This window comes from Ovis aries, chromosome 15 (genome assembly GCF_016772045.2).
Source record: "Ovis aries strain OAR_USU_Benz2616 breed Rambouillet chromosome 15, ARS-UI_Ramb_v3.0, whole genome shotgun sequence".
Lineage (NCBI taxonomy): Eukaryota > Metazoa > Chordata > Mammalia > Artiodactyla > Bovidae > Ovis > Ovis aries.
The window spans coordinates 27,626,611-27,652,686 of record NC_056068.1 but is presented as its reverse complement, the minus strand read 5'-3'; the positions used below and the strand labels follow the sequence as shown (position 1 = coordinate 27,652,686).

The following is a 26,076-nucleotide window of genomic DNA, read 5'->3' as shown; positions in this document are numbered from 1 at the left end:
CCTCGGCCGAGGACGCCCGGAGGGGCCGCGCCGCCCCTCGCGCCCCGCTCCCCGCGCCCCGCAGCGTCGCCGGCGGCTCCTGGCCGCTCTCTCGGCCCGGCCGGGGCCCGCCGCTGATTGGCTGCGCCGCCGGGCGGAAGTGATGCTGCTGTCACCGGCTTCTCGGGCTCCCGCGGAGCCGCGAGTTTCCGCAGGCGGGCGGCGGCGGCGGCGGCGGCCGGGCCGGTGAGTTGGGAACTCGGTGGGGGCGGGGCATGGGAAGTCCGGGTGCTCTAGAACTGGGGGTGGCGGGGGGCTGCAGCCGCTGTCTGAGGATGAGCGAGCTGCCCAGAGGGTGCCTTCATTCCCCGCGTGCGCGAGCCCCGGGAGAAGGGGCCACGGCGTCCAGGATTCCAAGATCGTGCGGGTCCTCTGAGGAGAGGGGGCCCTTTGCACCGGGCATTGGAGGCCAGCGGTCGGTGAAACTGACCTCTGGCAGGCAGCCTGATTTCTAGGAACAGGTTGTAGAGGTTGCGAGGTTCCCAAAAGGAGGAGGAGGAAGACAGCCTCTTGGGAACAGGAATCTTGGACTCGGGCTGCCCTCCTTGGCACCTAAGAGCTGTAGAGACACGCCTAGTTAGTTGGGGGCAAAGTTGAGATCTGCTTTCAGATGATATCTAAAGTTCCTTTCCCAAAAGCCGAGGGTGGAGGTGAGCTGCGGAATCAAGTCCTGCCCTGCCAGAAGGACTGGAGGATGTGGTGGTCAGGTTTCCCCTGTCTTCCGGAAATCTGTGGGCTCCGCTTAGACTGAAGGAGCCTTGCCCAGTTGGGTCGCTGTCAACTTATCTCACTTAAGAATTTTGTTTTGCTTCAGTAAGGCCTGCAGACTGGGAAGGACACCTGAATGTCTTGGGACAGTGAAGGCTGCTGGCGGGCAGGGAGGTATTTTCCTGGGAACCTAAGAGAGAAGGAGATACATGGATCTGGGGAAGGAAATGTTAGGTGGCGGAGGTTCCCTTCTCCCTTTCCAAAGAGACTTGTGTACAATACCCATATTTTCAGACTGATCCACTTGGGTATGTGTGCAGGTACTAAGCCCTGCCTCAAGGTGACCCCCTCCACCCCCACCCACCCACCCCCAGCTCACCAGAGAGCAGATGCTTCTGAAGGAGCTCAGCCACCAGTAGGGACACACTTGTCCCACGGCCCAGTCACCTGTCCCTGTCCCCACATTTGCCCACTAATTTGGCCCTTCTGTCAAGCCATGGGTGGCCATCCCAGGTTTAGAACACTTCACAGACAACTTGCTGAGCTAGTGACTAAGGGAAGCCCTGTAGTGGTACTTTCCAATCCCCACCCCACCCACTTGCCTCTTATTCCTGTTCAGTTTTGTTTGCATTCTGAGCTTTTCCCCATTTTTCCCCTGCCTCCTCCTACTCTTATTTCCCCTGGCGTCTTTCACAGGTACAGAAACCAGGAAGTGAGCTACCACCCAGACTTCTAAGAAGCAGTCCTACCTACTTTTTTGTTCTTCTTTTTTTTTTTTAATATTTAGTTATCTATTATTTATTTCGGCTGCACCAGGTCTTAATTGTGGCATGCCGGATCTTTAGTTGTTGCTTGTGGAATCAGTTCCCTGACCAGGGATCAAATCCAGGCCCCCAGCATTGGGAGCACAGAGTCTTAGCCAGTGGACCAGCAGGGAAGTCCCTTTATCTACTTTTTCAAGAGAAGTTTTGGGTAAGAGTTCAAACCCTCTTCTCGGCATCTAGGAAAAAAAAAGAGGACGGCCCGATGATTAGGATGAGAAGTACGGTTTCTGGGTTTTGTACCCATCTGGCCTTACAATACCAGTTTGGTTCTAGTCTGTGACCTATTTGAGATTCCTGCAAGTGCTCATTGGCAGTTTCTTTGGTCACAGATCCCAGGGTTCCTGGATAGCCTCTGCCTGCTCCACTGGGTTTGGGAGGACACCGTTTCTTGTTTTCTTGGGACCTACAGGTCTGCGGTCTGTGCTGGGAGTCACTGCTACTCACAGCGGAAGGAATGCCTTTTCTCCATTTGCACAAAATGAGCGTGAGGTGGTTAACCAGACCAGGAGCTCAGCCTCACTCTGAGTCCAGGTGGGAATGGGCCCCCACCGTGGGAAGTTAGCTGAGAAGTCAGCTGGGGGAAGATTTCTGTCCCCTCTGAAGAAGGGAGGAGGGTCTTTTCTAAAGAACAACCATGGAGCTGCCAGGAATTGGCAGGAGCGATACGACTTCTGAGCTCAAGATGGCAACAGTGGGGAAGAGCAGTGTGGTACCCGTTAGCACCTGGGCATTCCTGCTTGATTGTCTCGCGATAATCGTGCCATCGACGGACCCACTAGGCTTAGTGCCGGCCCCCCACTCCCCCCAGGGGCTTATCCCTGTTGGTCAGAGATCTGTGTGAATTAAAAGAGAGGATCACACATTTTATGATTTAAAAGGCATGGGTTAGGAGTCTCCGGGTGTGGTAGGTTGGTGCTCGGTCGCCCCCTGAGATTCCTGCCATTATCAGCTCTCTTACCTCTCTTGTCCTCTTTGTCCGCAGACTACTGCTCTGATGCCGAAAGGGAGGCAGAAAGTGCCACACTCAGATGCCCCCCTGGGCCTGCCCACGGGCCTCTGGCTGGAGTTAGCTGGGCTCTTGCTACTGCTTCCCTGGGTTATGGGCCTGGTGGGGGCAGGTGGGCCCGGGGCCCAGGGCCCCAGGGGGCTAAGCTGGGCAGTGCGTCTGGACGGTCCGGAAGGCGAGGGTGCAGAGGAGTCGCTGGAACAGCGGGCAGATGCTCTGGCCCAGGCGACGGGGCTGATGAACGCGGGGCGCATCGGGGAGCTCCAGGGGCACTACCTCTTGGTCCAGCCAGCGCGGCATCGCCAGGCCCGGCAGGTCGAGGCCGTCCGGCAGCAGGTGGAGGCCGTGCTGGCCAGGCACGAAGCTGTGCGCTGGCACTCGGAACAGAGGCTGCTCAAGCGGACCAAGCGCAGCGTCCACTTCAATGACCCCAAGTACCCGCAGCAGTGGCACCTGGTGAGTCCACCCCTGCCGCTTCCAACTTCAGACAGCTGGGGCGGGGGTACCCGGTGCTCTAGTGGGCGTTTGTCTGTGTTAACTCTTCAGGGGCCTCCCATCCTTTGCTTGAGGAGACATTTCCGTGGGCTTCAATGGTAGGCTTCATCCTCGGGCTCCACGTGCCCTGTGCTCACTCCCAGAGAGCCAGAGGACTGCGGTGCCCGGCGCGGGTGCTGGGGCCAGGCCGCCTGGGCTGCCTGCCACTGACTAGCCTGTGCCTTTGGGTGCACTGTTTAACCTCTCTGTTAATGGAGACGGAATGGTTACAATTAAGTGAACTAATGTATGTGTGCCAGACACATGGGAAACACTTTACAAGAGTTAGCTAGTAACATTATATTATACAATGTTAATATAATGTATATCATGCCTGTGTGGGGTTAACTAGTAACGTTATGTTATACAATGTTAATATAGTGTATATCATGCCTGTGCAGGGGTTAGCTAGTAATGTTATGTTATATAATGTTAATATAGTGTATATGATGCCTGTGTAGGGGTTAGCTAGTAATATTATATTATACAATGTTAATATAATGTGTATCATGCATGCAGTGGATACTAAGTCGTTTCACTCATGTCCTACTCTGTGACCCCATAGACTGTAGCCATCAGGCTCCTCTGTCCATGGGATTCTGCAGGCAAGAATACTGGAGTAGGTTGCCGTGCCCTCCTCCAGGGGGTCTTCCCAACCTAGAGATTGAACCTGCATCTCTTATGTCTCCTGCATTAGCAGGCAGGTTCTTTACCACTAGTGCCATCTGGGAAGTCCCAGTGTATATCATACAGCATATTAATACCCAGCCCTTAACCCTAGTCACTGTTTCACCCTTGTTGCCCATGAGTGATGCCAAGCTTTCCTGGACACCTGGGCTGTGGCAGAGCTCTCACAGGTTCCCTCCTTGGCTCCGTCCCCATCTACCCCTGTTTGTCCACCCCTCTCTCTGGCCCCCTGACGGCGGCCAAGAGTGCGAAGGGGGTGCTTGCTATGCTTGTCTCCCTGTGGGCTGTGCTGCACATCGCTGGACTCCCAAGGCTCAGAGAGCAGTTCCTGACCCCGTCTCTCCCCTAGAATAACCGGCGGAGCCCCGGCAGGGACATCAATGTGACGGGTGTCTGGGAGCGCAATGTCACTGGGCGCGGGGTGACCGTGGTGGTCGTGGATGACGGCGTGGAGCACACCATCCAGGACATCGCACCCAACTACGTGAGTGGTCCTGGAGTTAGTCCCGCCCCCAGGCCTTACCTGATTCTTGATGTTGCCTCAGGCCTGTTCCCTTTCCCAGTGACCTCTCACTGGGCCAGAGGAAAGGGCCTGGGAGGTAGGATGCTGCTCTTCATCAGCTCCTCTCCCCCAGGCAGTCTTGTGGCCTGGCAGCTAGGACACAGGCTGCAGCCCAGCAGAGAGATACTTCCCGGATCCTGCTGCCACTCCCTGCCCTGGGAAGTAAGGAGGCAGTTCAGTTCAGCTCAGTCGCTCAGTCGTGTCCGACTCTTTGCGACCCATGAATCGCAGCACTCCAGGCCTCCCTGTCCATCACCAACTCCCGGAGTTCACTCAGGTTCACGTCCATCGAGTCGGTGATGCCATCCAGCCATCTCATCCTCTGTCGTCCCCTTCTCCTCCTGCCCCCAGTCCCTCCCAGCATCAGGGTCTAAGTCGAAGTGCCTCCCCCTCTGTAAAGCCTGCCCTTTAAGTAGCCAGAAGCCTCTTTTATCCCCGGCTTACCATGGAAGAGCTCCAGGGCATATTTCTATAATAATGGCCAAGAGAGAAGTTTGCCTAGAGCTATAGCACTTCTGGCGCTAAAGACCCTGCCTACCAATGCAGGAGGCCTAACAGATACAGGTTCAATCCCTGGGTCGGGAAGATCCTCTGGAGAAGGAAATGGCAAACTCTTCCAGTATTCTTGCCTGGAGAATCCCATGGACAGAGGAGCCTGGCAGGCTACAGACCACGGGGTCGAAAAGAGTCTGGCACGACTGAAGCGACTTGGCACAGCACAGCACAACACACAGCACTTCTCAGCTTTGCCCTAGGTGTCCTGTCCTTATGCCGCCCATGTGGGTGGCAGAGATGGGCCCGCAGCGTTGGCTCAGAGCCCCAAACCCCCAGTTCTCTCTCCCTGAGCTCCAAGACCTGACCGGTTGGAACCAGTGAGTGATCACATCTCCCCCCTCCTCCCCTGCCATGTTTCAGAGCCCTGAGGGCAGCTATGACCTCAACTCTAATGACCCTGACCCCATGCCCCACCCAGACTTGGAGAATGGCAACCACCATGGCACGCGGTGCGCAGGCGAGATTGCTGCTGTGCCCAACAACAGCTTCTGTGCGGTGGGAGTGGCGTTCGGGAGCCGCATAGCAGGTACCTCCAGTCCAGCCTCGGTACACCCCCCGCCCCCCCACCCCGTGACTGCTGTCTTCATCCTCTGTCCCTCCTCCTTGAATTTCAACATGACTTTATTTCGCCTTTAACACACAGCAGAAAGCAAAGGGTGCGCTCATAAATAGGTGTCTGCAGGACAGATCGGCTCATTGATTTTTTTCTCAGTGCTTTAGTGTTTCTAACATGTTTTTAGCGGCAAACCCCACCTTAAAAAGGACTTCCCAGGTGGCTCAGTGGTAAAGAATTCGCTTGTCAATCAATGTAACAAACACAAGAGATGCGGGTTTAATCCCTGGGTCAGGAAGATCCCCTGGAGTAGAAAATGGCAACCCACTCCAGGGTTTTTACCTCGAAAATTCCATGGACAGAGGACCCTGGCAGGGTCTGTGGGGTCTCAAAGAGTTGGACACGACTGAGCGCGCATGAGTATATAAAACAGCTAAGAGCGTGAAAATGAGGTGGATGAGAGATGGAGGCCCAAGGCCAGCTGCTCAGACTCCGCTTCCCTTTTCCTGATCATGGTTAGGCCCCACCGGTGCTCAGCTCATTGTAATGATAGCTCCTTTTACTTATCCATGTTTTCGTATCTTCATGGTTTACCAATGGCCTCCTCATCTCCCCTTCTTTCTTGATCCCGTGTGTCTGTGGAGGCCCCTCTCCCTTCTCCCAGCTCTCTAGCTCCCACCCCTGCTGATGGTCACTGTCTGCTCCCCATCCTTTCAAGAGACTTGAGTGGCCCTGGCCCATACTGGGGTGGTTCTATGGCTCCTCGGCCTCTCAGTCTTTGTCCATCAAGGCAGAGGGTGAAGGGAATGGATGCGGACACCTTCCTGGTGATTTCTCATAAACGCTTGGAGCCTGCATTTACAAGGCTGGAACAGATTGGCTGCATTCCTCCTATAGTCCAGCAGGGGTCAGCAGCCCTCTCTGTAAATGAGACTACGGAGGGAGGGAGCCCAGGTCCCTTCTGAGAGCTCCACCAGGATGTGACCTGCCGCTTAGAAGGTGAGACTAGATGTCCACTAGACGTCTCAGCAATGGGCTGAGAACCATCTGTTGAATACCATCTGTGTCAAGCACCACTGCAGTGTTTTATGAGATAAAGGATGCGTGAAAAAAGGGAACTTTGGATTCCCTACCTTCTAGCCTATGCCTCTGGCCACCAGACCCCAGGATCCGTAGAGTCTAAGATTTAGCATTACATTAGAAAATATTTTTGGCCAGGTACATGCACATGGTATAAAGGTTCAAAAGATCTGAGAGCACTTAGAAAAGTAAGTCTCCACGGGGGGCCCCCACAACCACCCGGCTCCCTATGTAGGAGACCAGCATTATTAAGGAGCTGGTATGGCCTACACCGCCTAGGTATCCGAGTACTGGATGGACCCCTGACAGACAGCATGGAGGCTGTGGCGTTCAATAAGCACTATCAGATCAACGACATCTACAGCTGCAGGTGAGGCGCAGCCAGGAACAGTGTAAAGGGGCCGGAGGTGGGGCACCGGGCGAATCCCCCAACCAGAGGACAGCGGTGTGAGGACAGAGGGGCTTTCCCATGGGGTACAGCCTGTAAGTCTACCGCTCTTATTTCTCCAGACCCCCAGCTTCTGGGTTCTCTGTCTTAAGCCCCAAGTCACCCCAGTGATCAGGTTGCCACACAAGGAGTATTCCATCCTGCCTCGTGTGTATTTGTTTAATAAACTCGTAATGCTCTGGAAGAAATTTAGGATTCCTGTCCTACCACAACTGGGCTGAATACCTAGCACAAAGCCCCTCTGCCCCGACCCAGGGACACACCAGCAGCTCCAAGTTGTGGATCTGGCAGGAAGGGGGTGGATGAGGAGGAGGAGCTGAGGTTGGGCTGCTCACGCCGCATCGACGGCAGCCTGTTCTTCCCCAGCCAGCATCTCCTGTAGATACACGACGCCCTCCACATGCAGAGAAAGGACAGAGAACTCCTAGACAGCTTACACAGGCCGTCTACTTCCTTCACAGGCGCTCTGCCATCAGGCCTAGAATTGGCTTCTTTGGTGGGAAAGGGGTGGTCTCTCATCCCTTTCCACCACACTGTACTCCCTGGGGACCTGAGAAGGGGGTTTTAGGAGCAGGTTAGAGTAGTCCTGAACTGGGAAGGTTTCCAAGGACAAGAATGTTAGCACGTCCTGTTTTCCACTTTGGAGTGAGGGCTGGACTCTTATGTCCTTCCATCACGCGAGTCCTGGGCTGGAGCCCTTGGAAGGAGGGGAAGCGTGGGGCAGAGGGACGGCCCGCCGAGGCTGGGCTGGGTGGGCAGCCACGGCCTGGCCCTGGCTCTTCCCACTGGGTGTCTCTCCACAGCTGGGGACCAGACGATGATGGGAAGACGGTGGACGGCCCCCACCAGCTGGGCAAGGTAGCTGGGAACCGTGGAGACCTTGGGGACCAAGTTCACCCTTGTCATCCCATTCCCGGAACTGCTCCCGCCCTCCTCCAGACCTGCCTTGTAGCCCCGACCGCTCCTTTGGGAACAGCACTCCTGCCCCGGGGTGAAGGGGTGAGGGGGACTTTCTTAGAATGGAGCAGTGCTTTGCTCTGATTTTGTGCTCGGCTCTGCATTTCTGGCCCCACCTGCTCTGATAAGCAGAACACATCCATCAAGCAGTTGTTCCACTAACAGCCCCCTTACCCTCTTAAGGCCATCTTTAAGTCTCTTTCTCCCTTGTCCAATGCCCTTGGGGTTTTGTGTTTTCCTCTAGAAGGGGGCAGGAGGGCGAGTGGCGTGGTGGGTAGGGTCTTCCTGTGAGCTCCTCAGCTGAGCTGCGTGTTTCGCTCCTCAGGCCGCCTTGCAGCACGGGGTGATCGCTGGCCGCCAGGGCTTTGGGAGCATCTTTGTGGTGGCCAGTGGCAATGGGGGCCAGCACAACGACAACTGCAACTACGATGGCTACGCCAACTCCATCTACACCGTCACCATAGGTAGTGGGCCCGGGGTCCCACAGCGCACGGGTGCTCACGTTTGTGTGTGTGTGTGTGTGTAGGAGAGAGAAAAAGAGAGACTCAGCAGTGAGGAGACTTGTATCTGAGGGTGTGTGTGTCTCTTAGAGGTGACCAGACCATGTATCTCAGTGTGTGTGTGTGGTATGTCACTCAGGGGTGAAGAGACTGTGTATCCGTGTGTGTGTGTGTGTGTGTGTGTGTGTGTGTGTGTGTGACTCAGGGGTAAAGGGACTGTATATCTGGGGGTGTGTGTGTGTGTAGGAGGTGAGGGGACCATGTATCTCAGTGTGTGTCACTCAGGGGTGAAGGGACTGTGTATCTGGTTGTGTGTGTGTGTGTGTGTGTGACTCAGAGGTAAAGGGACTGTATATCTGGGTGTGTGTCAGGTGTGAGGGGACCATGTATCTCAGTGTGTATATGTGTGTGTCACTCAAGAGTAAAGGGACCATGTGTCTGAATGTGTGTGTGTGAGGGGACCAAGTATGTCAGTATGTGTGTATGTGTGTGTCACTCAGGAGTGAGGGGACCATGTATCTGGATGTGTGTGTGTGTATCACTCGAGCTGAAGGGACTGTGTGTGTGTGTGTCACTCGGGTGAAGGGACCATGTGTCTGGGTGTATGTCACTCAGGAGTGAGGGGACCGTGTATCTGGGTGTGTGTGTCAGTGGTGAGGGGACCGTGTGTCTGGGTGTGTGTCACTCAGTGGTGAGGGACCGTCTATCTGGGTGTCTGGGTGTGTGTCACTCAGGGGTGAGGGGACCGTGTGTCTGGGTGTCTGGGTGTGTGTCACTCAGGGGTGAGGGGACCGTGTATCTGGGTGTGTGTCACTCAGGGGTGAAGGGACCGTGTGTCTGAGGACACCGTGTGTCTGGATGTGTGTCATTCAGTGGTGAGGGACCATGTGTCTGGGTGTGTCACTCAGTGGTGAGGGACCATGTGTCTGGGTGCGTGTCACTCAGGGGTGAGGGGACCGTGTATCTGGGTGTGTGTCACTCAGGGGTGAGGGGCCGTGTATCTGGGTGTGTGTCACTCAGGGGTGAGGGGACCGTGTGTCTGGGTGTGTGTCACTCAGTGGTGAGGGACTGTGTATCTGGGTGCATGTCACTCAGGGGTGAAGGGACCGTGTGTCTGAGGGGACCATGTGTCTGAGTGTGTGTCACTCAAGGGTGAAGGGACCGTGTGTCTGGGTGCGTGTCACTTGGGTGAGGGAATGGTATATCCGGGTGCGTGTCACTCAGTGGTGAAGGGACCATGTGTCTGGGTGCGTGTCACTCAGGGGTGAAGGGACCGTGTATCTGGGTGCATATCACTCAGGGGTGAAGGGGCCGTGTATCTGGGTGTGTGTCACTCAGTGGTGAGGGACCGTGTATCTGGGTGTGTGTCACTCAGGGGTGAGGGGACCGTGTATCTGGGTGTGTGTCACTCAGGCGTGAGGGGACCGTGTATCTGGGTGTGTGTCACTCAGGCGTGAGGGGACCGTGTATCTGGGTGTGTGTCACTCAGGGGTGAGGGGCCGTGTATCTGGGTGTGTGTCACTCAGGAGTGAGGGAACCGTGTATCTGGATGTCACTCAGGGGTGAGGGGACTGTGTGTCTGGGTGTCACTCAGGGGTGAGGGGACTGTGTGTCTGGGTGTCACTCAGGGGTGAGGGGACTGTGTGTCTGGGTGTGCCCCCAGCTTCCATGTGTCTGTCTGAGTGTGTGTGCACAGTCTCTCTTCAGACTGATAGTGAGGAAGAACCAGCCCTGCTCTCAGGGGAGGTCAGGACTTCCTTATAAGTTATTCCTGGGAGCACTTTCTACCCATCATCTGCGATAACCCCCTCTGCGCCCCCAGCCCCCAGCTCCACCACCACAGCTGGTTAGGCCTCTGCTCCAACCTCTCTTCCCACGGGTCACTTCCCTCCTGCTGAAACGTTCCCTGACCTCCCCGCCACACCAGCCTAAATTAACTGCCTTTTACCTATGCTCCCTGCTGTAGGCATTTACCGTCCCAACTGTACTTCCTTCCCTGACCTCGGCTCTGACCATGGGCTCCCTGAGATCAGGTCTGCGGCCTTTCCGCACAGTCCCCATCTCTCACTCACACAGTGTGTGACTCGCGGTAGATAACCGACAAGTAACTGAGAAACGCATGTGTGAATGGGTGAGTCCGTGTCGAGTGGTCACCCCCTGCAGTCTGCTGAAAGAATGGTCTCGGCACATACTACCCTCTGCCATTTGAGACCGCTTGTCCAGGGGAGGCATGTGGGTACTTGAAGGACTTGGACCACTGAGATCATTTTTTAAGCCCAGGACCAACCCCTCAACAATAACTCAGAGGTAAGTCTGACGTTCTCAGACCCTCACCTCCACTCCCATTTCTGTGCTCCTCCCCCAGGTGCTGTGGATGAGGAGGGACGAATGCCTTTCTATGCAGAGGAGTGTGCCTCCATGCTGGCGGTCACCTTCAGCGGCGGGGATAAGATGCTCCGGAGCATCGTGAGTGCTCTGCCCCACCCTGCCGGCCCTTTGCTCCCCAGCCTGGCTCTCGGGATCCTCTTCCCTAGCACATCTGTTTCCCTAAGAGTCTGCCCCTGTTGGTAGAATGGAGTTGAGGACTCTAAATGTATCTGTGTAAAGGGTCTTTAATCTTTAAATTTTTAAAAATCCTATTTACGTATGGCTGTGCTGGTCTTCCTTGCTGCATGGGCTTTTCCCTAGTTTCGGCAAGAGGGGGGCTCTGTCATTACAGTGTCGACTTCTCGCTGGGGTGGCTTCTCTTGTGGCAGAGCACAAGCTCTGGAGCACATGGGCCCAGCACTTGCAGCTCCCAGGCTCCAGAGCACGGGATTAGTAGTTGTGCCGCAAGGGCTTAGTTGCCCCGAGGCATGTGGAATCTTCCTAGCCCAAGGATTGAACCTGTGTCTCCTGCATTGGCAGTCGGATTCTTTACCACTGAGCCACAAGGGAAGCTCCTTCATCTTTAAATTTTTAACTTAACAAATAGGCATATCTTTATAGGAATCACTCTGAGCACACATGGATGAAAGAACCTTTTTGAAATGTCTTCCTTTGGTAGAATATGGGCTTTGCCTAATTTCTATGGGCTTAAAAAAAAAAAATCATCATTGCATTGCTATGCAGTCCTTAAGTAAATACTGCGAGTTCTGATCCTGTTCATCCTCAGGAGTAAAGCTAGTGGTTGTCTGCACCGCATGGGTGGGAAAAGGAGTCTGGAATGTCCCCATCAACCCCAGAGATAGCTCTTTCCTTGGAGCTGGGCTTGGAGTCACAGCAAACAAGAAGTTGGAGCAAGGAAGTGGAGTTTCTCAAGCTGTGGGAACCTGTGAAGGAATTCAGAGTGCAGTGCCTACCCCCAGCTGGCTCAGCTCCAGCCCATCATCTTAGAGCTCCCTGGCCGTCCCGATGCCCGTAACAGAGTGACCCGGGGACGGGGGGCTCTCTGGCAGGGCTGGGCTGCAGCCAACCGGTGTCGCGTTTCTCCAGTGGCTCGCGCTTGGGAGGACTCTCTGGGGCCGCTGGGAATTGGGCTGCTGCCTCTGGGTCAAATTCTCTTTCCCAAACTGAAATTCTGTTTTTGCCGCTCAATGACTTCTGGTCAATACAATGTTCCAAGGCTCTGGGCCAGGTGACCCCAGCCCCTTCCCCCACCCTGGGAGAAGAAAAAAGGGAGTGAGCTAAAGTAAGCGGGTAGGAGGCTTTGCTTAACAGACAGGAGTCTGGGTGCAGAGGGACACCACGCACCCCCAGCCCAGGCCAGGCTGGAGGGGGAGGAACAACAGGAACATCCTGGCAGGACTCTTGCTCACCCCAGCCACAGTCGGGGGCCGAGAAGTTACCAGGCATACAAGATCCCCTTGTTCTGGGGCGCCTGTCTTTTCTCCTCTGGACTCAACTCTGCTTCACCCCCACCACTTTCTATCTGAACTATAATTTGTCCAGAAATGCAAAGAGAGTTTGTTCAGCCAACCTCCCATCTTTGAGTTGTCCCTGTCTTGAAAACCAGTTGCCAGTTTCTGTTCAGTGACCAGCTCAGTGGGACTGCCTCTCCCAGGGCGGGCACGGAGGGACATGCCACCCCACCGTCTGCTGCCCAGGGCTCCTGCCACCGGAGGCAAGTTCACCAGCCTCCCAGCTCCACACTAGACTGTCACTGTGAGGCTGTTTCCTTAACAGGAAAAAATTAATCTGCTCCCTGGCACAGACCAGGCTTCCCACCCTCATTGAGACTTCCACTTGAAGAGTTTTTCCCTTCTCTTCTGTGAGAGCACAGCGTCTGAGTGGAAATGACATGTCTTGGCAGCTGCTAAAACAGCTGGAAGGCAAGCAGCGAGGATGGTGGAGAAAGGGCAGCTCTTGGCAGAAGGTAGCACCTTGGTATCTGACCCAGGAGAGAAGCCTGGAAGGAAAAGATGTTCTTGTGTTAGCATGGGCACCACATGCTAGATCCAGAGGGCCATGGGCTGGAATGGATTCAGGCAGGGCCCTCCCTGGCTCCACCCTGTGTGGCTCCAGGGAGGATGAGAATGTGGAAAGAACTGGATGCCATACAGGTACCATGTCCCTCCCCCTCAACCCCCACTCTCACCTCCCACCTCAGGACTGCAGGTAGAGAAGGGGGACCTGAGGCACTCGGCCCCAAGCAGGGAGGTGGCCCGGCCAGTCGATCGCCACAGGCCAGGGTGGGCAGCGGTGCAGATGCTCCGCCCATGCTGAGCCCACCACTGGGCAAGGGGGATGCTGTCCTCTCCCTGGGACGCACTCCCTGTGTTCACCCTGAAGTCAGGCTGGCCCGTCTCTGAGCCGCCAAGCTGGAGTTCCTAGCCCGGTGCTGTCACTGTTGTTCCAGCCCCAGCTGGGGGGCCCCCAGAGCTCCCCGGCCACTCCTCTGTCTCCACGGCTGCAGGGGCAGGGGCCGGGGGGGCGGTGATTGGGAAAGGGATCATCAGCTGAGCAGGAATCAGGACACATGAGGCCTCTCCCCTCTCCACCTCTTTTCTGTGCTACTGCAGCCAAGACCCTCAGAGTAACTCGTTTTCCTCAGCTCTCCAGAGGTTCTCCTGTAAGGCCCAGGAGGATAAAGAATCTCCTTCATCCTGACCAGCCAGACGGAGAGGTCCTGGGAGGCTCGCTCGCTCTGAGGCCCCGCCCTGCCCTCTCCCCCCACCGCCCCGGAAACTCTGGCCCTAACCAGCACCCCCCCAATCCCCCTCATTCCTCTTCCCAGGTGACCACCGACTGGGACCTTCAGAAGGGCACTGGCTGCACCGAGGGCCACACGGGGACCTCAGCCGCCGCGCCCCTGGCGGCTGGCATGATAGCCCTGATGCTGCAGGTGCGGCCCTGCCTCACGTGGCGTGACGTCCAGCACATCATAGTCTTCACAGCTACCCGGGTGAGCCCTTCGCAGGCAGATGCGCGGCCTGGCCCAGCCCACTTCAGAGTTTTGATCCCGAGGGCTTGGAGGTATCAGGAGGTTCAGATTCTAGATGTCCCAGGCATTAGGTGCCAGTGTCTCCCAGAGTTGCGTTCCTACAGAAGCAGTGTGGAGACCCCACCAAGACCGTAGACCTGAATTCACTTGTCCCTGTCTTGCTGCGGCCATGTCACCTGCAAAGGAGCATTCTGGGCGGGCTCCCAGGTCCTTCTGTAAGCAGGCCATTGGGCTGGTGACATCACGGGGCTTTGCCCTTTTGTCCCAGCTTTCCTCAGGGAGTCCCTTCCTAGCAGCCTTTGTGGGAGAGTCTGGGCTGGATGAGCCATCAGGGTGAGTCGGGAAACCTAAAACCTGCAAGGCTCACTAGGACCCCTGTGCTGTCAGTACGAGGACCGCCATGCAGAATGGATCACCAATGAGGCCGGCTTCAGCCACAGCCACCAGCACGGATTCGGCCTGCTCAATGCTTGGAGACTCGTGAACGCCGCCAAGGTGAATGGCTGTCCTGCGTGGAGGGGCCAAGGGGGCGAACTGAATGCCTGAAACACTGCCCATCATGTCATAGGTGCTTAATAGATATTCATTCACCCAAGACCCATTTTACCCACGAAGAAGCAGGCTCAACACTCTATAAAGTTTCTTAAACTGACAGGAGTAAATGAGACCTTGGTGTTGCATGGAGCCCTCAGGGTGTCAGCTCCCCATCTGCTGCCCTGGACCCAGCGTGTTCCCCGGCTCTGCCATAGGGAGCAGTCCAGGTTGTCCGCAGAGTGAGACAGTGATGATTAAGGGAGAAATAAAAAGAGTGCAGCCCTAGGGGTCAGGTAGGCGAGATAGGCTGTGCGAGGTCTCTACGTTTGTTCATTCGCTGCCCCCTCTTCCTTTCACAGGTCTGGACGTCTGTCCCTTACTTAGCTTCCTACGTCAGCCCTGTGTTGAAAGAGAACAAGGCAATCCCACTGTCCGCCCGCCCCCTGGAGGTGCTGTGGAATGGTAAGCGGTCAGCAGAAAGGGAGTTAATCCCGGGCCAGAGGCTCAGGGCGGGGTGATGGAGAAGTTAGACTCGTCCTCCTGCCGGTCCTGCCCCTTCCTTTAGGAGCTGAGCTCCAGCCAGATCTGCGGCGTTCTCTCTGACCATTTTAGGACATGTTGCTGCTTCTGAGTTGGCTGGCCCCCTGGCTGCTTGAGAGACCTTTCTCCTGAGTTGCAGGTGGTGGGAGGGAGCTGCTGAGCAAGCCATTAGGAAGGCTGGCAGAAGGGCTGGGCCAGGACCTGGGAGGACAGGCACGAGTCGAAAGATGTTCCTCTGACTTCCATGCTAGGAACTTGCCAGATGATCCTCTGCAGCCCAGTGGGCTTTGGATGAAGTGAGGGAGCTGGGAATGTCTCCCTTTGATTCACAGGCTTGTCTAATTACAGAATCAGCTGGGACCTGTTGGGGGAGGACAGAGGAGTCCCCAGAGGGCTCTCTAGACTGGAGTGGCCCTCCCTCCGCCTCCACCTCCATCCCACCCAGGGCCACAGGACTGTCCTAATGGGTGAGGGCTGTCTGTGGGCAGTCCGAGACGTGGTCTCATGTTGAGCCCAGAGGTTGAAACCCTTCCCAGAGAAGAGGGCGGCTGGGCTGGGGTACCATGCTAGAGGATCCTCTCTGCAGACTTCCCAGAGTTGCCACTGGAGAGTTTTCCATACCTCCAGTTCTTTGGGGATTTTTTTTTTCCTCAAGGAATTTTGACAAGCAGAGTTCTCCACTGTTTTGTAAAGTCGGAAGCATGCCATGCTTTGTACCCAGGTGGAACTTTGTCCTTGCTGTTCCCATCCTCCTAGGAAGTGATCAGACCAGCACAGTGGCCATGAGGAGGGATGGCCAAAGATGGGAGCGTAGAAGGGAGGGTTGGGGCTGCTCCCCTGGGTGGGAAGAGTTCCGTTGTCTCTCTCCCTAACCATGTCCAGCACTTGCCCAGTTTCCCCTCTACGTGGAAGGAAATCCATGGGCCTGGTTCATTGCATTTTCCGTAAAAGGAATGCTATCTTGGAAAGGGCATAAAGCATCAGCCAAGGCAGAAGAGTGTAGGAACATTCCCAGGAATGCAGTTCAAGTAGGAACCTCAGGGCTTTGCATTCACATGTCTTGGAGACAATACATCTTTTAACTTTTATTACCTCCTATCCAGAGCTGCTGTCTCTCATTTAAGTAACAGTAACCCACAGTCACATCCATCAAGTGAGGCAGTCAGCTTAGAAGCAGGTTAGGGTCCTTTTCAACTTCATCATCCTCTGCCTCCCACTAACCAGGGACGTTCCCCAGCATGTCTGACAAACTCCCTCGGTACAGAGGCATCTGGAAACTGCTTGTTTGTCACGAAGAAACAGGAGAAAGAAGGACAGATTGTCCTGGGAGGAGGAGAGCAGGAGTTGGAGTAGGGGAGAGAAAGACGGAGAGAAGGGAGCTGGACTCAGCAAGTTTTGCTAACGGAGCCCTTCACGGGTTTGGAGGGCAGCCAACAGTCTGTTGATCTCCAGGGTCAGCAAAGATGTCTTCCCCTCTGTTGTTGTGACTCCAGACAGAACTGAAGGTCCAGGCTCATGGGCATTCTGGGAGGCTGCAGGAAGTCAGTCCAGTTCATGTAGAGCTGAGCAACTCAGTCCCGGACGGTCAGCAAACGTCTTCCTCTATGGCCAAGTGATAGTCTTTCCCACCAAGACCTGGCCAAGTCAGTGTCCGAGGGCTAGCAGGTGAACTTTTTTGTGAGAGAAGGAAGTGAATATTCCTGTTATGGAAAAGGAGGTGAAATTCCAAGACTCTAGAGAAGTGGTGGCCAAGAGAACTTTCTGTGATGGTGGAAATGTTCTCTATTTGTGCTGCTAAGCTGCTCCATGGCACGAGGGATCTTAGTTCCTCGACCAGAGGTTGAACCCGTGTCCCCTACATTGCAAGGCAAATTCTTAACTACTCGACCACCAGGGAAGTCCCTGTAATTGATTTTAAATAGCCACATGTAGCTGGTGCCACCTTCTTAGGCAGGGCAGCTCTAGAGCAAGACAGGTTGTCATTTCTCCCCATTGGCAGGAGGGCCCTTTGGTTCCTTTAGCTCTGACTCTGGGTCTGAAATGTCTTTGGAGGGCGGGAGAGAGGGTGGGGCTTGGGAGGCGGATCTCAAACACAAGGGAGCCTGTGTATATTTACAGAAGATTCCTGAACACCTCTTGCAAACACCCTTTTATCCTTGTTTGCAGCCCCAGCTGACTACCGCCAGTCATGTTTCAGTCCTGTTCCTTCCTGGCTCCAAATCTTCCTCTCCTGCCCAGTCTTTCCCTCCCCATTGATTCCTCCTTCTGCCTTCCAACTCCCTCAGCACATCTGTTAGGAAACACCTTTAAACCCCTGACTGCCTCCAGCTAGTAACCTTTTCAAATGAACTAACCAAAGCAACTGCTCACCTTTATCCCCTCTCTCCACTGCTGAAGACTTACTTCATCACTCTGAGGTGCCCCTCTCAGGCTCAGACCCGGGGCCAGCTCACAGCTCATCTCAGTCGATGACGCTTAGCCCTGTTGTCAGACCAGATTAACGAGGCCTGTGTGTCAGCCTTCCCCCTCCTCCACCTCCTCCTCCCTGCTCCTCCTGTGGCTCCAGTGGCCTCCTTTGCTCCATGGTCCTCTTCTGGCCTGAGGAACTTGGTTTTCTGTTCACTCACCTCACTACTTCCAAACCATGAGTTCCATCTGAGATTCATGCCATATTCTTGACCCTCCCTCTACGTCTTCATCCTCGATGGCCCAGTTGTACTTACGGCTTTAGCTGCCACCTCTCCACAAATGATTCCTAGATTGACATGTCTTATTCAGATCCCTAAACAAGGATAGTGACAAGGGTAGAGATTTTTCTAGTTTCTGTAAGATGATGGGCAAATAAAACCCTGGGATCTTCTCGGCAGTGGTTGAACAAGATCCCGTCTTGCTGAAGGTAAAATAATAACATGATGATCATCATCAGCTAAGATGAGTGCCCTGGGACTTCCTGGTGGTCCAGTGGTTAAGACTCCGCACTTCTGCTGCAGGGGGTACGGGCTTCATCCCTGGTCAGGGAACTAAGATCCTGCATGCCATGCAGCGCAGCCAAAAAAAAAAAGATAAATGCCTTTTATGTGCCAAGCACTGGCCTGAGGGTTAACTCGTTTAGTATACTAGCTCAATTCTAATGAAATAATTCTCATGTTCTCACATGCGTGGCCACCCAAGTCCCTATACATGCCAATAAGTAACTGCACGCAGCATGCCACTCTGTGCACATGCTAACACAGACCAGCACGCTCAGGTCTCTTTTAGGATTCTATTCCGTTCTATTATGCTTTGTAATGTGTCGCTTGGTGGCTCCGATGGTAAAGAATCTGCCTGCAATTCAGGAAACCCAGGTTCAATCCCTGGGTCAATAAGATACACTAGAGAAGGGAACGGCAACCCACTCCAGTATTCTCACCTAAAAATTCCATGGACAGAGGAGCCTGGTGGGCTACAGTCCGTGGGGTCACAAAGAGTTGGACACAACTGAGGGACTAAGCACACTTACATGCATAGTAAAAGTTTATATGTATGTAAGTTTCACATATAAAAATGTACGTATGCACAACCTCACCACACCAAAGTAAGACTGAAGGAATGGAAGTGGAATGAGCACAAGGACAAAGAGAATGAGAGAAGAGATCACAGCGAAGTAGAGATTGCAGTACGTTTTTGGAAGATAGAGCATGAATGGAGAAGTGAGCAGGGCTAAGAAAATTGCAGACCAAATACCTGCCAGAGTGATCCTAGGCAACAAGCTCGTTTATGCCACAGAATCTCCAAAGACTCAGGGCTGGGAATTCCCTGCAGTCCAGTGGTTAGAACTCTGAGCTTTCATTGCCAGGGCCCAGGTTCATTCACTGGTATGGGAACTAAGATTCCACAAGCCACGCAATGTGGCCAAAAAAAAGGGCTCAGGATTCGGAGGCCCCATGCACTTCAGAGGACAAAGATGAGGTATGAGAGTAGAACCAGGTGTCATTTAAAAGGTGGACGCCCAGGTGCCTTCTCCCATGCTTAGCAGCCAGGTGGTGGCAGGAGTTGGGAAGTTTATTCTCCAGAGCCCGGAGCCCCCAGGTACAGCAGAAAACAGGAGACACAGGGTGTATCTTAGAATGATTAACCATGAACCATATAAGGGGGACGTGTTACAGATAAGGGAACTAATTCTTGTAGCTAGTACACGGCTGGCCTGGAATTTGAGCCCAGGCTGGGTGGCTCCAGAGCCCAGGCTCTTAGCACTAGTAGGCACAAGTGATGAGTTGAGAAAGGGTGTGTTTTCCCTTTGTAGTGGGAAAGGCGTAAGCAAGAAAATCCAGCCAAGAGACTGTATAATTGGTCTGATCCAGTGTTGGCCTTTTGCCGGATAGTTACTGTGAAAGGAAAAGAACACAAGGGAATGTAAATAAGAACGTGTTGGAGAGATGAGTTGTGGGATCTTAGGCGGTTAGGGAAGAGGAGCTTGACAGATCTCTTGAGGAGCAAGAAAATGAAGGAATCACGAAGGTGGTGGAGGGACTTTCCTGGTTGATGGTCCAGTGGTTAAGACTCCACACTTCCACTGCAAGGAGTGCAGATTTGATTGCTGGTTGGGGAACTAAGATCCCACATGCCGCATGGTGCAGCCAAAAAAAGAAAGTAGTGGAGAAAGCGAAGGGACAGCTGGTTGCTTTCTGGGAAGGCGGAACATTGGCTTCCATGAGTTGCAAGAGTGAAAGAAAAGACACACGTGCACACAGACAAACGCAGTGAGAATGCTCAGTGTGTATTTACCAACACAGCATCAAGAATTTGCAGGTTTTTTGTTCTCATTTTTGCTCAACTACTGTTCTAATTTGTGTTGTTTACATAATAAATCCCACAAGGGAAGTAACTAACCCATTCAAAAGTGAAGCAGTGCCAGATAAGCAGTGCCAGAGGCCCGGGGTCTGGCCATGGAAGTCTTTGCTGACGTGGGGTGGAGAAAGGTCTGTGGAGTTGAGGAAAGAGAGGGATGTGAAGAGATGGCATCGAACGGGTAGACCCATGAACACTGGTCTCTTCTGGTAATGGGTGGTGGCCCTCCTCCCTGACGTGAGCCCAGTGAGAAGGGGACTGAGTGGAAGGCCAGGATGAACAGGAAGGATAGACAGTGGGGCCACAGGAAGCCCTGGGCCTTTTCTTCCTCCTCTCTTCTTCTTTCTTACCTTGGCTGTGCTGCACGGCTTTTGCGACCTAGTTCCCTGACCAGGGATTGAACCCGGGCCCTCAGCAGTGAAAACTCAGATTCCTAACCACTGGACCATCAGGGAACTCCCCCCTCTTTCTTCTTTGACCAGTTATCCACGCCCGCACCACCTCACCCATAGACTAGAATCAGCTATTTTAGCTGGCCTTCCTGTCACCTGTTTCTTCTTTCTACTCCAGTTCAGCCTACCCACAGCTGTTAGGAGTAACCTCCCTTTAACACTTTTTTTAAAAAATTCTGTCCTTGCACAGTAATCTCTAATAGTTCTCAGTTGCTTGTTTAAAATAAAAATGTTAAAGCCTTTCCCATCTGAGGTCCCGTGCCCGTCATCTCTTACTTCCTCTCTGAGCTTCTTCATCTTGGGTATTGGGTATTGGGAATTGGGTATTGCTCTCTGCTTTGCCTATTGGCCTGAATTAATGGAAGAGAAGTTGTCTTGGAAAGAGTCATTTCTCATCACAGCCTAATTTCTTAATATTCCTCAAGTGAGTCTCCTACTTCACTAGTTCGGTTTTTTAACTTTTTATTTTGAAATAATTGTAGATTGACAGGAGGGTGCAAAGAACGGTTCAGGGAAGTCCTATGAGCTCTTCTCCTGATGTTAAATGTCTTCGAATAGAACAATAGGAAAAACAAGAAAATGATATTGGTCCAATTCATAGAACTTACTCAGATTTCACCAGTTAGAGATTCTGTGTGTGTGTGTGTGTGTGTGTGTGTGCAACTTTACCACGTGTAGTCTTGTGCATCCACCACCACAATCAATGCCGAGAGCCATCGCGTCCCAGGACTCCTCTGTCACCCCCGTATGACCACACCTGACCCCTCGGCCCCATCCCTGGCAACCGCTCATCTGTCCTCCATCTCCACAGTCAACATGGTTCATGAATATTATGTAAATGAAATCGTGCGCCGTGTGTCCTTTCAATATTGGCTTTTTTCCCTTCAGTACAATTTCCTTGAAGTTTGTTCACTTCACTAGCTTGGGTGGGTTTTTTGTTGTTGTTGTTCGTTTTTTTAAGTGCATAGCTCATCTTTTATTTACCTGTGGCTCTGTTGGGTCTTCATTCCCAGGCGCCGGCGTGTCTCTAGTGGTGGCAAGCAGGGCTACTCCTCGTTGTGGTGGCTCCTCTCGTCGCAGAGTGCAGGCTCCAGGCGCGTGGGCTTGAGCAGTCTCAGTGCTTGGGCTCAGCAATTGCGGCACACAGGCTTAGTTGTGCCACAGAATGTGGGGTCTTCTTGGACCAGGGATCAAACCTGTGTCCCCTGCACTGGCAGATGGATTCTTAACCAGTGGACTACCAGGGAAGCCCGTCACTTCAGCAGTTTTTTCCTTTCCCCCAAAAACGTGTGTTTCCTTCAATATGAAACTTGGTCATTTCTACCTCTGCCTTTATATGTACCGTTTTCCCTTCTAGAGTATCCTCTACCAACACTCTCTACCAATCTGTATTCACTTCCTTCGTCAGAGTGTGTCTCACAGTTGAGTGCCTAAACCTGTCTGCCTCATCTCTGTTCTGGCATCAGTTATGTGGACCTCATACGATGTCATTTTCCACTTGCAGGTAGAAGGCAGAGGCCGTATCCAACTTACCTTTACATTCCCAGCATCTAGTACAGTGCCTGAAATGTAGGAGGTACTCAGGAAATTACTTTTTGGATGAATGAACGTTGGAAATGGCTCCGTTTGTTTCTTGTCTTGTGTCTTGGTTATGTGTTGCCTTCCCGACTCGACTCTAAACTAAATTTTAAACTTGAAATCAGCAAGCGTATTCCCTTTCCTAGTGTACACAAGGTTCAGTCAGGGTTGCCAAAGATACTTGTATATGCCTTTGTGTTTGGTGGGGTGAAGTGAGGGCGTAAGTATCTGTGGGGCTGGTTTCCCAGCTGCCCAGCCTGACTTCCCACAGTCAGCAGGACGGACCTGGACATGTCGGGGCTGAAGACCCTGGAGCACGTGGCCGTGACTGTCTCCATCACCCACCCACGACGTGGCAGCTTGGAAGTGAAGCTCTTTTGCCCCAGTGGCATGATGTCCCTTATCGGCGCCCCCCGCAGCCTGGACTCGTACGTACTTGTGCCCCTACCTTTTGAGCTCTCTTTGCAGCGAGGGCCTTGTCCAGGAAAAGATCTGGGAGGAGTAGACACTCGCCTTGTCCTAAACTCCCCTGGTATTGGCTTTGTGACCTGCTTTGTTCAAGTGCTTACAGCGTGCTCGGCACTGCACTTGACGTATGTTTTCTTCAGTCCTTGTAAGAACGATGCAGAGGGACTTCCCTGGCAGTCCAGTGGCTAAGGCTCTGAGCTCCCAGTGCAGGTGGCCCGGGTTCAATTCCTGGTCAGAGAACTAGATCCCACCTACCACTCTGCATGACCAAGAGAAAGACGATGGAGAGTAGACTTTGTAACCTCCTTTTACAAGTGAGGAAACAAGTCATAGACCTAGTAAGCACCTGAGAGAGTAACAGTGAGCCTAGATCTGTGGGACTCCCAAGCCTGTGTTCTCTCCACGTTTGCTTTTTCCACTTCACCATGTTGACACACGCCCCTCAGCTCCTGAGACCATCCCGGGGAAAGGGCCAGCACTTGAGGGCCCCTCCTGGCACCCTCCTGATTGGCTGTAGCTCAGACCGTAGCTGCTACTACAGTAAGAAAGTGCTCCTGGGCAAAGGGGTCAACTCCCTGCTCCACACCCTCCTCTGTCTCCTGTGCTCTTGCCCCAGGGATCCCAACGGCTTCAATGACTGGACCTTCTCCACGGTGCGGTGCTGGGGGGAGAGGGCGAAAGGAACCTACAGACTCGTCATCAGGGATGTAGGTAAGCCTGCCTGCCTCCCAGCCAGTTCCTCTGGATCTCAGAGTCCCCACAGAAAGTGTCCCAGGTGGAACACCTAGGGTGCCATCGGACCATAAGGGTAGCTGCCAAGAAGTATGCCTCACCCACAGAATGGGCACTGAGACCTGTTCGTTACTTGTTCATTAATACTACCTCTCATCTTCCTTGGCAAAGTGACTGATCCATCTTTCCTCAGGATAGCAACACAAATTCCTTGTTGAAACCACATTTCAAGTTCTTTCACATATAACCATCCTGCGGCCAGCCCTGGTAGGCAGGTAAGGGCAGGACTAATTTTCACCATTTTTTTTTTTTAAACTGAGGCCCACCCAAGGTTTGAAGTAACATATGTGAAATCATACAGTATTTTAAGGAGAAAATTGGAAACTGAACCCAACCCTCCCAATTTCTCCCAAGTTAGGTATACATCAGGCTTTCCTCATAGCTCAGTTGGTAAAGAATCCTCCTGCAATACAGGAGACCTCGGTTCAATTTCCTGGTTTGGGAAGATCCCCTGGAGAAGGGAACAGCTACCCACTCCAGTATTCTGGCCTGGAGAATGCCCTGGACTGTACAGTCCATGGGGTCGCAAAGAGTCTTTCACTTTCAGGTATACCTCACCAGACCGGTGGTTTTCAGACCTTAATTTAGCAGGACTTTTTTTTTTTTTTTTCCCAAGAAAAATCCCAGCTGAAACCCTAAAACATGAAAGAGGAAAAATTTCTTAGCTTTGGAGTGCTCCCTTTCACCCTCCCCTTTCATTCCCAAGAGCACCCGAGAGGCAGGTCTGCAGAATCCTGGGGTCAGTGGGACACAGTTAGACGACTGTGGCCGCCCACCCATACAGGCTGAGTCCCTCCGGGTGGCAGGGCGGGCGGGCCTTCTGCCGTCTGGCCAGCCATGAGGCGAGACTCACGGACCACCCTGCTTGCCGCCCTAGGAGACAAGACATCCCAGGCCGGCGTCCTCCGGCAATGGCAGCTTATCCTGTATGGCTCTGTGTGGAGTCCAGTAGACATCAGAGACAGACAGAGGTAGGTGTAGACATGGGCGTCAGAGGGCCGGGGACTTGCTGGTGGAGGATGGGGAGGCCACCTAGGGAGCCCCACTTCCTGCGTCCCGTTTGCTGTGGGACCTCGCCCTGTCCAGCGGGCAGGCGGAAGGATGGGCAAGGCAGGCAGGTAGAGGAGCCAGGCTGATGGGGCATCATTGTCTCCTCTGCTCCACAGGCTACTAGAAAGCGCCATGAGTGGGAAATACCTGCACGACGGCTTCACGCTGCCCTGCCCGCCCGGGCTGAACATCCCCGATGAAAACGGTTACACCATAACCCCCAACACTCTCAAGGTGCGGGCGGGCAGGGGTGCCCTGGGGTGTTGTCCTCAGTGGGCGACTCAAGGCCTCTTGGGAGTGATGGACTGGGCAGACCTGGGTCCCCATTTTCCTGGCTGACTCTTGTCGGGGGGAATAGAGGGTGTGGCTTGGGGGTGGGAGAGGCAGCCCCCAGAAGGAGAGAGACTCTCTGAGCTCACTGTTCTGGGCTGAGAAAGGCTGCAGGCTTCCAGGAGAGCAGCCCTACATAGGTGCTTGCCTTTCCCCCAGACCCTGGTGCTGATTGGCTGCTTCACCATCTTCTGGACCATTTACTACCTGCTGGAAGTATACTTGAGCCAGAGGAACGTGGCCTTTCGCCCAATTTGTCAGAGTGGACCGTGCCACTGGCCCCAGCGAACCCAGAAAGCCAAGGAGGAGGGGACAGAACTAGAATCAGTGCCCCTTTGCAGCAGCCAGGATCCAGACGGAACGGGGCTGGAGAGCGAGGGCTCTCCCACCACCTCAGGGCTCCACGCCCCGGACCTGCTGGGTCAGGGGGACTGGAGCCTGTCCCAGAGCAGGGGTGCCCTGGATGTCCCTCAGCTCCTGCCCCCAGACCTGCTGCAGGGGAAGGAGGCGCAGATGTGCTGACCTGGGACCTGACAGCCACCGTGGGACGGGCTCTCACTTCCTAAGACTGCAGGAGTGTGGAAGGCTGCTTCCTAGTCCTGGGAGCTCTGGGCAGAAAGCAGTCCGGGTGCTTCCGGCTGGGACCACAGGCCTGAAGACGCCCTCTGGCTAAAGACCACGCTCAGGGAGGGCACGGGCCTGCAGAAGGTCCAGTCAGCAGACCAGCGGTGCCAGAGAACAGGCTGGCAACAGCCACGGAGCCTTCCTCCAACAGAGTAGGAGCTTTAGGTGAGAAGGTCTCGGACGACGGCTTAGGGCTTCCACTGGGCCAGCCTCCATCCTTGCTTCTCCAGGGCAGGCCAGCAGTGTGGGTCACCTAGACCCTCAGCACGCATGGCCAGGAGAGCATCTCAGCAGAACTGTCACTGGGGTCCCTTGGGAAGAGGGCTTAGGGGTGGAAGCTGGAAAGAGCCCCCCGCATATGCCTGTCCGTGTAACGACCCCTCGGCCAGAAACGGCAGCCCTTCCCTCTCTGCCCCTCACCATCGAGCCTCAGCCTTGGCCTTGGCCATGTTGGTTTGGCAGTCAGCCCCCAACTCAGCACACGTGCCCTGAAAGCAGCTGCCTGCATCAGTCCTGATCAGCAGAAGCCCACCTTGAGCACGCCCCGACCCCTTCGTCCTGAATGACCAGTACAATGCGCCTGGCAGGGCTGTGGATGGGCACGGCCCCAGGCCCAGGCCGCTCCACCGGGGCATCTTCAGCAGGTCTGCCGCCACCCCATCTTCCTCTGCAGAGTACTCAGGGAAATGGCCGTGCCCACCGGAGGCCGGCCGGCTGCCTGTCGGGCTACGACTCCCTCCCATTCTTGGCCTCCTCCCCTCTGAGCGAGTTGGTTGATTGGAACTTTGGTTTTTTTTTAATGCTTACGATTTGGTTTTCTCTTTCCACAGCAACATTTTGTTGAATTTTTTCGGCACAGCTTTTCCAAAATAAAAACCTTCCAGTGTCGCCCTTTGCCCACTCCTTTTGGCCACCTCCCCAAAGCTAACACAAGTCGCCAAGCTGCCCCTCTTTCCCTTCAGAACTGTCATCCATGCCCCTCTTTCACCCCCTGAAATCGTGGAAC

The 26,076-nt window shown here is 54.1% G+C and overlaps 1 protein-coding gene across 3 annotated transcripts; it reads left to right on the top strand.

The window, feature by feature from the left end:
- Window positions 1-172: 172 nt before the first annotated feature.
- Window positions 173-25,958, top strand: PCSK7 (proprotein convertase subtilisin/kexin type 7). Of its 3 annotated transcripts, none has more exons than XM_027979231.3 (17): window positions 173-225; window positions 1,981-2,102; window positions 2,554-3,033; window positions 4,148-4,282; window positions 5,276-5,441; window positions 6,828-6,918; window positions 7,800-7,854; window positions 8,279-8,417; window positions 10,819-10,919; window positions 13,669-13,836; window positions 14,263-14,370; window positions 14,769-14,871; window positions 22,078-22,234; window positions 22,891-22,985; window positions 23,944-24,037; window positions 24,233-24,350; window positions 24,606-25,958. In XM_027979231.3, exons 3-17 carry the CDS (start codon window positions 2,566-2,568, stop codon window positions 24,966-24,968), a joined length of 2,361 nt encoding a protein of 786 aa, XP_027835032.1. In that variant the 5' UTR covers window positions 173-225; window positions 1,981-2,102; window positions 2,554-2,565; the 3' UTR covers window positions 24,969-25,958. The 3 variants fall into 3 exon arrangements, with proteins under 3 accessions (XP_027835032.1, XP_042088591.1, XP_042088592.1); XM_042232657.2 differs by having other exon boundaries at window positions 173-921; XM_042232658.2 differs by lacking the exon at window positions 4,148-4,282.
- The last annotated feature ends 118 nt before the right edge of the window (window positions 25,959-26,076 follow it).